Below are 13,987 nucleotides of genomic sequence, written 5' to 3'. Positions count from 1 at the left end.
GGCTCCTTTCTGACTCAGTTTACAGGAGACACGTCTTTGCAGGTGAGTGAAATGAGGTGAGGTTATATCACATAAAAGAATAGAGATCATCTGATAGATTGTGTAATCTCATGTCTCATTATGTAACCACAAAATTGACCAAGTTTGGCTCAAGATGCTCTGGTACCAGGTTTTATTATCTGAACCTAAACATGCCTACACAGACACCAGAATACAATACTCTGACTGTGGTTTTATTGAGAATCTTTATCGAGAATCATGCTCATTTGATCTATCTAATAATACCCAAAAGATCTTTGATATTACTGTTTAGCCCATCGATTTTCCTTTCTCAACCTGTAGCAGCTTGCATTGATCGTATCATCTGCCGGGCAGAGGATTTGCAAGAACCCTGGCACCTGCCTTGTGGTATTCACCCTGTATGAATCTGGTGAGGTTGAGAAACAGTTTAGCTATTGGGAAATATCTTTTGACAGACATGGTGTTGGCGGATGAGTTAAATGTTTCTCGTTGGTACTTTTCGACAACTCTGTTATCTTTCCTTTGAAAGAGGCCCTGATGAGTGAGCCAAGAGTCAAATTCAGCTGCCAACAAGAGTGACTCCTTAGCCTGAGGTGCAGTACGCTGGATGGACCACTGTTCTACACTCTGGACAAAGAGACTTTTTTCTAGAACAGTTGCCTGTTGTCATAAAGTTATGCACAAAACCGGATTAGGTGACAAAACCACATCCGCCCTCACCTTTAAGCCGTCTTTTCCTGGTGCTCCTGGGGGCCCCTGTTAAATGAGAAAAACGTCTGAATTTCATATCTGTTTCAATCATGTTTACATATTTATGCAAGATTCCTTTCACATGCCAAAGAACATACAAGTCATACATGTGATCTATATGTGTCCCAGCCTGCATCCAAATGTGATAAAGGCACAATATGCTGCAATTGTCACTTGCTGTTTGGACACAAATCATCCAAAGTTGGACCCTTCTCCTCCCCGGCACTACTAGACTGAAAAAGCAGGTGTGGTCAAGTGAGCTACACATTCAGTGATGAGAGGGAGCGGTGTTAGCGTGAACAAAGCAGTGAATCAGAGAAATAAAATGTTATTTTCTGATTGTTTCATGGTGCCTGCAGGGAGGTGCAGCGCTGCTGGATTTTGTGCGATTTCAGCAGTACAGGCTTCTTCCTGTCTGCTGTTAACCTCTCTGTTCTGAGTGTGTGTATTTGTGTGTAGTTCACACAACACCTGCAGCTCACCGAGACAAGACAGCGATGTGAGCCGGTCGTAATGTTTTATAAAGTCCAGACCTCATGCTGTTATTGACTGGGGGCTAAGAAACATCCTGATCACAGCAAAATACTAAGAAAATAAGAAAACCGGCACAGGGCAGGATCTCTGCAGACACAGACACCACCTCAAACTTCTAGTGGGTCATAAATTATTAATCAGAGGGATTATTTTTGCATTGTTTTTTTCTTAAATAAAGTCCTGTATGTTATGGCTTTAATGCTCAATTGACTCTTTGCACAGAAAACTAATTTATTCAGAATCTTTTCAAATTCAAAACTGAAATCTGCACCGTGCTCCAACAACAACGATTATCCGAGATTAACCTCGTGTCTGCCTCCACGCCATTTCTGAGTGACATCAGCTCGATGGTAGAGAGCGCTTTGATCTCTCTCCTGGGATAATCACCATTAAAGAGGTGTGAAGACATTGTATAGAACGTCGGGCCAATATTCAGATCAGTACCAAGCCTGCAAGTCACACGCTATACCACATTCATCATCTCTGAAACCCTGACATGCAGTCGAACACATGTGACCTGGTGGCCAAACCTCACGACTGTGCTCAGAATCTAATCAGGTTTATGTGTGGAGAGAGAGGGACAACTCCCTCACCGACATGTGCACTGATTAAACGGATTAACAAGTCGTAAATATAAAGAGCTGTGAATAAGAATATACATCCAACTGTCACACACAAAGCAGTAGATAACTTTTTACTATAAAAACAAGGTCCCAGACTTCTGGGTTTGGCATCATGCAGCTCGTGTTATGACTGATTGCGAGTGTTGGCGGTCTGATTTATCAATAATGAGATTGCATAAATACTGAAGCTTTAAAAACTAGAAATATGTCTCTGGCCACATCCTGCACATTCTTGGTTCAGAGCCCACACTTTAACACGGAGAGTTCACACTCGCAGGCAAGACTGAGCGCTGCACAAAGACACAGCGAGCCAAAGAAAACAACATAAGCTGTAAATGGATTCAGACTTCTCTGTTGTTATTGCCGCGACCATGTGTCATCCTTTTTCACCCTGCGAAAGTGTGGGTTTCTTTAAGAGGATGTGTGATGGGATGGTGTTTGCGTCTTTCTGAAAATGTTCAAGAGACCCTTGGTTGCTCTCTGAATAAATCAATCACAGCTCTCCTGGGGCATGTCTGACATTTTTGTCATCGTAACCTATATATTCTGTTGATGTGTTCTGTACACGTGACATCTGTTGCATGTCTGTCTGTCCTGGCAGAAGGATTAATCCCCTCTTCCTGAGGTTTTATCCATTTTTTCCCCCTCTAAAAGGGTTTTGGGGGATTTTCCCTTACTTAAATTAGTGATTTTGGGCTTTGTAGATAAAATTGACTTGACAACTATAATTTTTGAAAAATGTTGTCAAGTTAACACTGGAATCCTACACACCCTGCAACATAGACTTCAGTAAAAAGAGTCTTACTACATTCAGTGCCGTCATCCGGATTAATTAAGTCATTCTGTGGTGTAACACAAAGCAGAAGTGTGGCACTGAACCAACAGAAAACAAAGGCAAAGATGGACGCAAGAGACTTATGTACTGTATCCAAGCATTACTCAGAGCAGGGGAGGTCACAGTCAGAACACACACATTCTTACTTGCTGATTCAGAAGCCTATCGTGTTCATATATGAGGAAAATATCAATTAAATTGTCTATAAAATGCAGTAAAAACTGTGTGGCCAGATTTGACTAAAACAAAATTGGGAAAAAAAAGGTATATACAAACTGACCACAGGTCCTCGAGCGCCTCGTTTGATGTGGGACAGGTCAGGTGTGGGTCCAATAGGTCCCATCAAACCCCTGGGACCGGGAGGCCCGGCAGGCCCCATCAGTCCAGTAAGTCCTGGAGGGCCCGCTGATCCTGGATCTCCTAAAAGAATCCAGGCTGATATTAGTGAACTAAAGACAACTGATCATGAAAAGGTCAGAGACAAAACATAGTATGTTTTTTGCAGAACAAATTATAATTCTTTGTAGTTGCAAATGTAATGTTGGTCTGGTTTGTCTGCCACTTTGGTCCAGGGAAATGTTTTAACTGTGATTGAATTTGAATCCCCTGACTATTCCTGCCACCAGCAGGTCATAGTTTTCACTTATTTTGTAAAACGTTTTAAAAGATAACCTGGCACAGATTATGTAGTCTTAATCACTATCATGATCTCATTTATTTTCCTCTAGCACCACATTTGTTGTGCTGAGTGCAATGTCTTGACAACTAATTGATAAATTACCATGAAATCTGTTACAGCTATTTGTGTCTATCTTGTGATGGAGGGTGATAACTTGTATGACCTTTAGACGTTTTGCCATTACTATGTCGAAGCTTTATCATGTGCAATACTCTGGTTTATGACCAAACACGTGCAAAACTAATGACAAATCATCAGCCTCAGCTGTGCTTTGTCTTTAATGCTTCATACCATCCCTGCTGGACGCAGGCAAGTTCCTTATGCGTCTGACTCTCTTTTTGTTATTTTTGGCTTCATGTGTTTTACCTGGTGGTCCAGGGAGACCTGGAGGCCCTGGTAAAAATATGGGCGACGTCAGGGTTTTCTCGCTGGTCATCTGCTGAGGGACATCAGCACTGTTTGACAGCAGGGCCATCTTGAATTAGGATGCAGAAATTAACAGGTCAATGAGAGGCAACTACAAACATAGGATGAATGATATACCAAATGACAAACATGGCCAGCAAAAATACACATTCTCTCACAGGATCAAAGTCTTTTTGTCAAACATCCAAATGTGTAACTGTGCAATGTTTTCATTCCTAAAATGGCTGTACATACAATGATTCATAAATTCTTGCACTGTCTATCAGGACAGGGACATTACACACTACTTAATTTAAAATTATGATAAAAGGATATACCCTGCCTAAGATGAAAGCTGATCCTCCATCTGCACCACGCTACAAGCTGTACCCCAGACAGATGGAGGGCCAAGTAACCCCTCTGCATTATTCAGCGAGACCAGGAGAGTTCCTGCTCTGGATGCTAAGTGGCATCCTTGAGAAAATGTATCTTTGATCTCTGTATAACATCATGTGGATCTGACAATCCCAGAGGGAAACACGTCAAAGACCTTGCTTTGCTGCAAGGGCCTACAGATCAGAATTCATGCGCATGGACATAGAAGCATATGTCCACACACACATACACACACACACTGAGCAAGGTCATAGTTCACCTGCTGATCAGTGAGCATTATGCAAGACTGTAGCCTGTGACCTTGGGCGCAGGTGTTTGAACCACACTGTGATCCTAAGATCAAACTTTAACCTCCCCGTGATATGAATAAAAGGGAGAATATGCTTCCTTATATACTGTAATAATACACAGTGACCACATTAAGTATTTTAACTATGTTTTCGTAATATATTATATTTTAAAAAAAGGAGTCATATTGAGTAGGAGCACAGAGACCACACAGCTGGAAGCAATATATAATAATGTCGAGGGTGTTGAGTGCCACTGCTGACAGACTTGTGCTCAGATAAATTCAGACGCCTGTGATTACACAGAGGGAAATATAACCCCACTGTTGAGTTTCTCACAAATTACCCAGCAATTCCCCACTTACAGAAGAAATCTACCACTACAGTAAAGGAAGTTTTTTCAGACATTTTTTATTAGGGAATAAATTGCCACAATAAATCTCAACGGTGCCGTAAAAATCTGCCAACTGTTGTTTCTGAAATACTGTCAGGTGTGGACTCCTTGGAGATAAAGCGAGATCTTTATGTGGTGATAAAGAAACAGAGCAGTTCTGCAGATATTTACATTCAGCTCCATCGAGAAGGTGTGTTTAATGTTCACTGAGGCATTTCTGTGGTCAACCATTGAATAATAGAAAACGCTGCCCGAATACAGGATGTGGGATTATGATTTAAGATGAGAAAATAGTGTAGCCTTCCAGGTAAATTGTATTCATACACTGAATTTTGTACCAACAGAAATGTGCATTTGTGTTATTATTTTCTGACCCATTACCTTCTGTTTAAGCTGCAGGACAGATGTCTTGATCTGGAGGAAATCGTCACACGTGGCTGAGCAAGTTCCAGCATTCATCACATTGTCAGACTTCTCAAAGAGATGCACTGCTGGGAGAAAATGTTTCTGTCACAGAATGTATCAGAACAAAAAAAAATAAAAAATACATACAGTAATCATAAAAATGCCTTAAAGCAATCCCCTTAAGAGAAACGTAACAGTGATTTGTAAGTTGCTAATGCATCCTAAGCCAACAACCAAAAATACAGTCACACAGTGAAAGTCTGGTGAAAGTTCAATGGGTTGTTGCAAACTGTATGAGCTAACTGTCTGTTAAAGGGACTTACACAGTGCAGGATATCTCAGTAACACTCATTTGTGAGACCTGAGTCTTGGGGTTCACTTAATCCTTGCTTAGACTGAAGGAGGTCTAGTTAATGTGTCAGAACCTCGGGGAAGACTAGTGTAGAAACAATGGCTCCCTACTGGCTCTGCTGGAGGTAAAACAATGCATTATCATTACATATTTTTATATCTGAAAATTTGACGAAAAGATGGTGTGCCAAGAACTAACCACTCTTTCAGAAACCACAATTAAACAATTAAGTTTAAGCAATACAGTTGCACAATCCTGTAAAGAGAAAGAACAACATGAAAAGCACAGAGCTCTTCAGGTCTCCTTGTTTTGTCTCTGCAGTAGAACGGGCCCTACTCTATCAATGCATACATTTTATGAATGAGTTAATGTGTTAGGACACAACTTTCTCCACTATGTTACAAAGCAGCAGGACATAAAGCAGGACCATGACTATGTGCGCCATAGTTTCTCACTCTCCAGCTTCTCCTGAAATGTTATAGTAGGTAATGGAAGATAAACTCATGGGAGGAAATAGCAAATCTACAGCCCCTGACCGCTTCATTGGCAACTGAATCTGGGGGGGAAGAGAGAGTTTATTATCGCCTGAACCTTTTGTAACGTTTTCCTCAAAATGCATTCAGCAAGTCAGAAAAAAAAAAAAAACGGAGTCACGGGGGCAGCAGTATGTTTGAGAGACAGAGCTGTTCTGACATGCACAAGGAGCTGGGATGTGTAATGATTACCAGGTGTCTGTGTTTGCAGTACCCCACATCACAGTCAGATGTGCCCTTGAATAAAGAGAAAGTGTCTGAGTAAAAATACTACTCTCACCTCTCTCCCCCTTGGTGCATGTTTTCCCATCTTCTTCCAGGAAATAGCCTTTCTCACACTCACACCTGTAGCTCCCCACAGAGTTGATGCAGATCTGAGAGCATGCAGTCATGTTTTTGTCTGCACATTCGTCGATGTCTGTATGTTGCAGTGACAGGCAGACAGGAAGCAAATTAAAGAAAGACAATGTAGATTATAATATATTATAACTTTGAACCCATTAACATGCACATTAATACTTAAATCTGCAAATTAACCTGCAGAACCTGAGGGTATCTTACACAACCCTACTGTTACCACCGTCTTTGCACTGATGACAGATTTCAGGATGAATAAATATACATATATGATACATTATTAATCAATTATTTGAACCTTTATGCCACATATACATTGAAATTCAATCTGGATTAGAGAAAACATTAAAGCACCATAATGTAGAAACTCAAACTAACAATAACAAAGAACTATGAGCATGGAATAAAAGCCAGATTAAACCTTAAATGATCTACAGTCATCTTTATTACACTTTATCACTCATTGCAGTGTACTTGCGCCTTGCACTGCGGGGGACTCAACAAAAATTTCAAAATGAGCTTAATAAATCAGGCAATGCAATTTCACTGCAGTTTATTCCATCTGACTGGAGCAGGACTTTTTAAGGCCTTTTGCCAAGCCCACTTTTCCCCAGACCAAGCCATGCTAGAGATTGTGAAAATATGTATGACTTCCTGTTTTGCAAAATTGCTGAAAGAAAGACTGTTTTCCTAAAAGGATTTTGTTAAATCTACGGTAAAGAGTGCACGTGTCTTCTAACAGACTGGTACAAGTCACAGTGAGGCCTTCTGACACTCTCACCTCTTACAAATCTGAGAATGTAAAGCATCTCCTTGTTTTCAAAGAGGAATTATATTGATGTGCTACTGTACAAAGTCTCACCCAAACAGTAAGGCTTCTCTCGGTTTCTGTGGCGCTCACGGTCGTAGCGGTAGCCGGGGTAGCAGGTGCACACGACACGACCAAAATGGTCAGTACACTGTTGCTCACAGGGGGCGCCAGTACACACATCGTAGTCTGCAAAAATATATGAGGCATTTCAGATTTGTTTTTAAATACAAAACGTCAGGCAACACGCCTGTTACGGGTTGTTAAACATTCAGTGAGGTACAGAGAAAAGAAAGAGTAGTGAAGGACTGAAGAGCTTATGGGACATGATTGGAGGGAATTCCAAAATAATCACTAATACACAAGACAGACATCCAAACATGTTTTCCGTACCTTCAGGAATGCACTGGCCCAGCACAAACTTGAAGCCCTTGCAACACTTCTTTCTGTAAAACATAAAATGGACACACATCCAAAATACTTCAACAGTCACATAACAGGTCCCACATCCCCAAACAATGTGCACAATGTTTGACACGTAACGCTCCTAAGGATCTGCAGAGTTTATTGTGATCCAGTGACTCGGTCTGCTTTTACGATTATGCTTGTTAATGTGAGAAACATCTTCATGAGGATTTATGTGGCCAGACAACACAGACACACACACTGACTGCTTTCTGCAGGTCTCATTTCCATGTCTGGCCTGCTGTTGCATGTTCGTTCATGTCTGATGACACTCCTCTGAATTACGGTTAAAATCCCCCATTGGGTTGTCTCTGCTGACTGTGTGGTGTTTCCTGGTTCTCTTAAAATTTTCCCTCCTGAATCCCTCATTATTGACGTAATACTGTTCTTCGTTCTTTCCTGCTTGCTTGTACAGATCCTTTATTTTCCATTCAAATTCATACATCCGCACTCATTTTATGTCTCTTTTCATGGAGGTCGTTACAAAGAGAATCACTCTTAATCCAATTAGTTTTCACCTGTGTTTGATGAAGACCATTTTCTCTGTTGCATCATTTCTTCCCTCATCTGTGTTAAGTTTTAGTCTTACTGTTTCCTTGATAACATATTGTTGTAATATTTTTTTAATCAGCGCGAGTCACATCATCATGAGGTAAAAACAGTTCCCCGCTTGCTCTCATTTCTAAGGAAAAAGTGCTACCAGGTGTGATTCTCAAACAGGAGGTGCTAAAAAAATCCAGTTACACCATGAAGTCAGGGCAATACAGTGTTGCTACAAATCACTTTGAAAGTGGTACTGGAAGAAGGTGACTCTGTAATGCTTTACTGGTTTTATTACTTAGTTATGATGATCAGAGCAATCCTATGGGCCTGTCTGGTAATTTCACATAATGAAAGCTCTCCCTCCTCTGCTCATCATCATTCAAACACAATTGATTTAATTAATCTATTCATCTATTTTCCATATCTGTGTATGATTAATCTGCGCTGAACCAGGTTACCCATCGGAAACAAGAGTCCACAGTTTATGCTAGCAGCTCTGTCAGCCTGAATACTAATGTATCCCCTACAAAAACAAGTTAAACCGGATGTGTGTAAATACTACGGAGTCCAAACTAAAGAATGACAGAGAGATGAGGTTACCACCATTTATTTATCCTTTAGTTGAGCAGGAAGACCTTATGATTTAAGATTCTGTTTGTTTTACACTAAAAAAAGATGTGTGTCCTATCTGTGATGTAATTAAATATGTGTTCCCTCACAAAATGTAAGGTTGAAGTGATTCCAGTCTGTTTTTTATGCAATTTTAGTTTTCATTTATAAAGTTTTAAGAATATGTGGATGATATCGGGATAATATCCAGAATCACATTTATGTTAGACAGGTTAATGTGACACGAAATATTTTAATATCGTCCTATGCCTACATGTGACATATATGGTAATAATTTGTGGGAAGAGTAAGAATAGCAGACAAGGTTATCTGAAGACCGTTAAACTGACAGATTTTTTGATTGATTTCTGAGATCTCACTCTTATACGGCCCATTAGAGTCCTGGAACAAAATGGGGGTAAATCACAGGAATATGTAAAAAAAAAACAACAACCGCCTAATTTCACATTCTCATCTCATTACAGTATGATTTTCCATTTCCTACTTCCAATTCTTTTTTTGAATCTCATGACCCATCTATAACAAGGCCACGCTCTTTGTAATAACCTCATCATGGAAATATAATCCTGGTAAAACAAAGTAAATCACTGACTCTGCACTACTGCAATCTAATGGGCCTACCGTCTACACTTGACTGCTTTTACAGTCATTTTGATGAGTACAGGATATACAGAGCAGCCAAGTACTTATTCACTCCTCAACTGAATATTTACTACCTAAAGAGGGGCCATGAGAGCCTTACTCACTGCACTTGAGGCCCCTTTTTAACCTGCAACAATCTCATTTCAAGTCTTTGGTGACACTCAATGCTGCAGCTCCTGCAGGTGTGTTTAATGTAGAAGAGGAACACTCGGGAGGCTCTCCATGAGGTCACAGCTTGCCACCTGTTGTTTAGTCATTTTCTCTGGATGCATATAAATATACTGTGTTAGGGCAATTTATTGAGTGTATGTATTTACTGGCGGCTTGCACTGTGTGATTCAGCAATTGAAAGTTCAGATACTCAATCTGATTGATAAAATTGGTGTTCAATGATCATATATAACATATATTTATGATATACATTAGAATTACTACCCCTTGGTTGTACGCCTCTGTGCACCATACCTCTGTGCCTCTGTGCAGGCATACGTCAACTATGGTGTAGCTTTGTGCGTAGGCGCTATAGCTGTAAAACGTTAACACATTTAAAGCTTCAGCTGTACTATTTATTTAGTGCTAATGAGTATGCTAACCAGCTAAACAAAGATGGTTAACATGGTATGCCTTATAGATGTTGAATATTAGCATGTTAGGATTGTCATCGTAAACAGGTTGGCATGCGCACGTTAGCATTTTGCTCAAAGATCCACTTTACAGCCTCATGTAGCTTCTAGTATAGCTGTAGACTCTTGGTCTCTTTAATAAACTCTTTAGTATTTTTGTTATTTATATTCTCTACGGTAGTTTCCCAAAGCTAATTACTTGAACACCTTAAATTGTTTTATCAATGTAGGATATATATTGAGCAGGGAAATACTCCTTAAACTAATGTTTTTATTTTAGCTGTAAAATGTATGAGAGGATGTCAAACTGGAGAGTTATTTCCACAGCTGTCTTTCAATTTGTATAAGTAAATTACATTTCAGCATATGTTGTGGTGTTTTGTGAGTGGGAGAGGCTACGGCTTTTCACCCTGAGAGAGATGATCTGAGGATGGTTTCCTGTGCGACGCAATATTATATTTCACAATAACATCCCCATGAGGACAGAAGGCACTTATAGCAAATAGCCAGCTTAGCAAAATAATCACGGTTAGTTGAACAATCATGAGAAAACAAACATCTATGTCCGTCTCCAGAAGATCATAAAGGACGCGACAACATCCCAAGGAAACTGGATCTGTGTTTTTAAAGTTCATTTTTTATTAAATTATTCAGAGAAATACTTATTAGCCCTATAATATTCTACTTTGTTGTACCCTATCTCATTATACTATTAAATAAACAAGTCTAAAATCTAAGTGATATTTGGTTACTTTGCAGATTAAAGCACTTTTAAAACAAGATTAGAGTATTATCTGCCATTTTCCATTTACACAAATTGATTTAATTTGATGTTGTCCCTTTGGTAACCTTTTTTATTTTGACACATGGGCATGAAAACAGGCAGACCGGGAGAGGCAGACGCCCAGAACTGAGATGGTAATGATATGACCTGTCTACAAGTTAAAACAACATGCCTAGTAAAGACTCTGGGTGATGGATACGAAGCTGAAGGTCAATGCACTGAAGCAATAAAATAACCTCAAACCAACTACGTGATGTATAGTCTGGGGGTTGAAAACTTGTCAGGTCTTTGATATGGAGGGTCTCAAGAGATAGACAGCGATGCTGATACATGAAAATAACATTCTCATCACATACCAGATGTAAAGCTCTGTGTAACCATCTAGTCTAGTTGGAGCTTTCAAAATATTTGAATGTGTACGATAATATAAATAAAAACTATTTGACATTTGTTTTTTACTGCCTGGTTTGCAATGTCATGGTCCAAATTAATGCCTTGCAGTCAAACTGTTGCCTACTTTAAAGAGGTTTTTGTCAGTTCGACATGTTGTGGCAAAAAGGCGGTAATTATGCAGTGCTTGCAGTCCAAACACACCTTTCCAGAATGTGTTGAAGTTGCTTGGGGTAAAATTGTAATGTTTTCCCATGGTCAGGGCCAAGTTATCTCTTAAAGAAGCCACTCTTTTTTCTTTTCTTTTTTTTAAATAAATAAATGCGGTGTGTATAAAGAATGTGAGTGAGCTCCAGCCTCGGCTAGATTGCACCGACACTTAAATCGAAAAGGATACAATTCTTTCCAAAGAGCTTTGTCTATATTTGAACAGCTGTCTGAATCAATATCTGGCATTGATTCCCAAAAAGCTATTTAACAGTCCACCTCAGCTCCTCTCACACTATTTGAACAGCAGAAACAGCTCAGATCTAAACCACTCTGCACAATGACACACTAGGGGATAGTTAAAAAGCATCACATGAATGTTTTTTGTTGTTTTAGTATTTCATAGAATAACTATTATCCAAAAATTAAGCATGGAGCAATAATTAGAGATTAGAGGATATAAGATTTTATCATGGATTGGTACAAAAACACTTGGGATAAGTTGATCTTGGTGAATTTCCATTATCAGAATAGCCATTAATCAGGATAATTGTGAATATCTTCACATGAGGGACTTGAAAAAGCTTGATAACGTACAGTTCTTTAGTGATTTCCTGATTTATTTTGAATGGCCACATCAGCCTGCATCTTTCCTCAACATGTTGTTGAAGTGATCCCAGTGATGTTTTGAAGAGTTTTAAGCACATTTTGGTGATTATTGGGATAATTTCGCCAGGATAATCGTGACATGAAATTTTCAAATTGTCGCATGCTTATTAGAGCTGAAGCTCGTTAAAATATTCAGTATACAAAACAAAACCATGCTGAGGGATGAACCACAGGGCCCTGAGCACCTTTAATAACAACAGCTAAGAATACATTCCTGCGTGAGCTTGTTAGTTGCTCGTGTACTTCACACAGATTTGCAAACAAATTCAAAACACATGTGGATTTCATTCATATTCATGAGAGAGAGAGAGAGAGAGAGAGAGAGAGAGCAAGAGGGAAATATATTCCAAAGGCATTCATTAAATGATTTCTACAAGAATATCAATGAGCAGAGTTTGCAGCCTAATGCCTCCACAAGCACACAATACCAGCTTGGTCCTGTGCCTGTTCAGAATGAGCAGGACATCACAGACAATCTGATTGTTTTGCCACCTGTGCCTTTTTTTCACCTAAAGGTTATTTCATTTTGCCAGTGATCCATATCATTTTACACAGGCGCCCCTGAAATTTAGACATAGATTAGTCTGACCTCAGTTACCCAGGGTGAACTATAAGCACTCTAATTACCTTACAAACAGTGGACCTCCCCTGAACCAACATGGTTGACCAGCCTGGCCCGGCTTTGTCTTGTAATGAAACACACTAATTCTGACAGACATACACGACTTTTAAGTGGAAGCAACTTCAGTATAAAAAAGTGCACATGTATAAAGAACATGCATGCACCTTCACAGGAGAGGCCTTCTTCCTCACATCCCAGCATGCTCTTCTGTTTGACAAGGATAACAATTACAAAACCAAAGGGTATCACACACACACACACACACACACACACACACAGCTGTGAGACAACACATAGAGTCTGCTCAGTGGATGGAGGCTTATTTGTCTAGTATTGCTGCCAGTAATATACAAAAACACGTCTGGATTCCACTCAAGAGAAGATGTTTGTCGCAGTGGGGAGGAGACAACTTCTATGCTCATGCTAATAAGCCTGCTCATGCTGAGTGGTGTGGATTTAAATTACATTTAAAGACACACTAATCAGTTAATAGTTAACTAATTGAAATTAATTTGAATGATCACCACTTTGGTATAATGATCTGACCCCATATCTAATTATCAGTGCCTATAAACTCTGATTATCGCCTCTCATCGAGAGTCCTCTCTACAACTTCTTCTCTCCCTTGTTATCACATTCCACAACTTTTTAATGATTGTTGTGCTCATGATATTTAACTCTCACTCCCACTCCCACCTTGTATCATTATCAACAATATCTGCCAGCCTCCTTAGACTTAATCCCAGGATGAAGAAGCTTTTTCCCCAGGGAAATCTTTCGTACCCAGGGATGGATGGTGGTTTCTAGTCTTGGTTAACTGACTCTTGTGTAAAATCTGCAACAAAGGCATAACACAATCAGTATGTTTGCATATAACCATCTGTTCATCAGACGCTTCCTCATCAACAATAACAGAGTCCAAATTATTTTTCAATCTTCAGTCTTTTGTATAATCTGCAGCACATCCCATCCAGATGTAGTCTCCAAACTGAATTATCCCTCTCTTTTTTAGCTGCTAATTTCAAGTCCAAAA

General features: G+C 39.6%; 1 protein-coding gene across 2 annotated transcripts in view; it reads right to left on the bottom strand.

Moving 5' to 3' along the window:
* Positions 1-13,987, bottom strand: part of ccbe1 (collagen and calcium binding EGF domains 1) — a 36,273-nt gene that overhangs the window by 3,581 nt on the left and 18,705 nt on the right. Inside the window, exons 3-9 of one of the 2 annotated variants that reach the window (XM_084383458.1) lie at positions 7,773-7,825; positions 7,434-7,568; positions 6,495-6,632; positions 5,306-5,415; positions 3,809-3,917; positions 3,044-3,183; positions 742-777 (exon numbers count right to left, since the gene is read on the bottom strand). In XM_084383458.1, the coding sequence (XP_084239584.1) occupies positions 742-777; positions 3,044-3,183; positions 3,809-3,917; positions 5,306-5,415; positions 6,495-6,632; positions 7,434-7,568; positions 7,773-7,825 (721 nt within the window). The remainder of the gene's footprint in view (positions 1-741; positions 778-3,043; positions 3,184-3,808; positions 3,918-5,305; positions 5,416-6,494; positions 6,633-7,433; positions 7,569-7,772; positions 7,826-13,987) is intronic. The other variant, XM_084383459.1, reaches the window with a different exon arrangement.

This window comes from Pagrus pagrus (assembly GCF_965226575.1).
Source record: "Pagrus pagrus genome assembly, chromosome: 19".
Classification (NCBI taxonomy): domain Eukaryota; kingdom Metazoa; phylum Chordata; class Actinopteri; order Spariformes; family Sparidae; genus Pagrus; species Pagrus pagrus.
The sequence above is the reverse complement of the archived record's forward strand: the minus strand, read 5'-3'. Positions and strand labels throughout refer to the sequence as shown.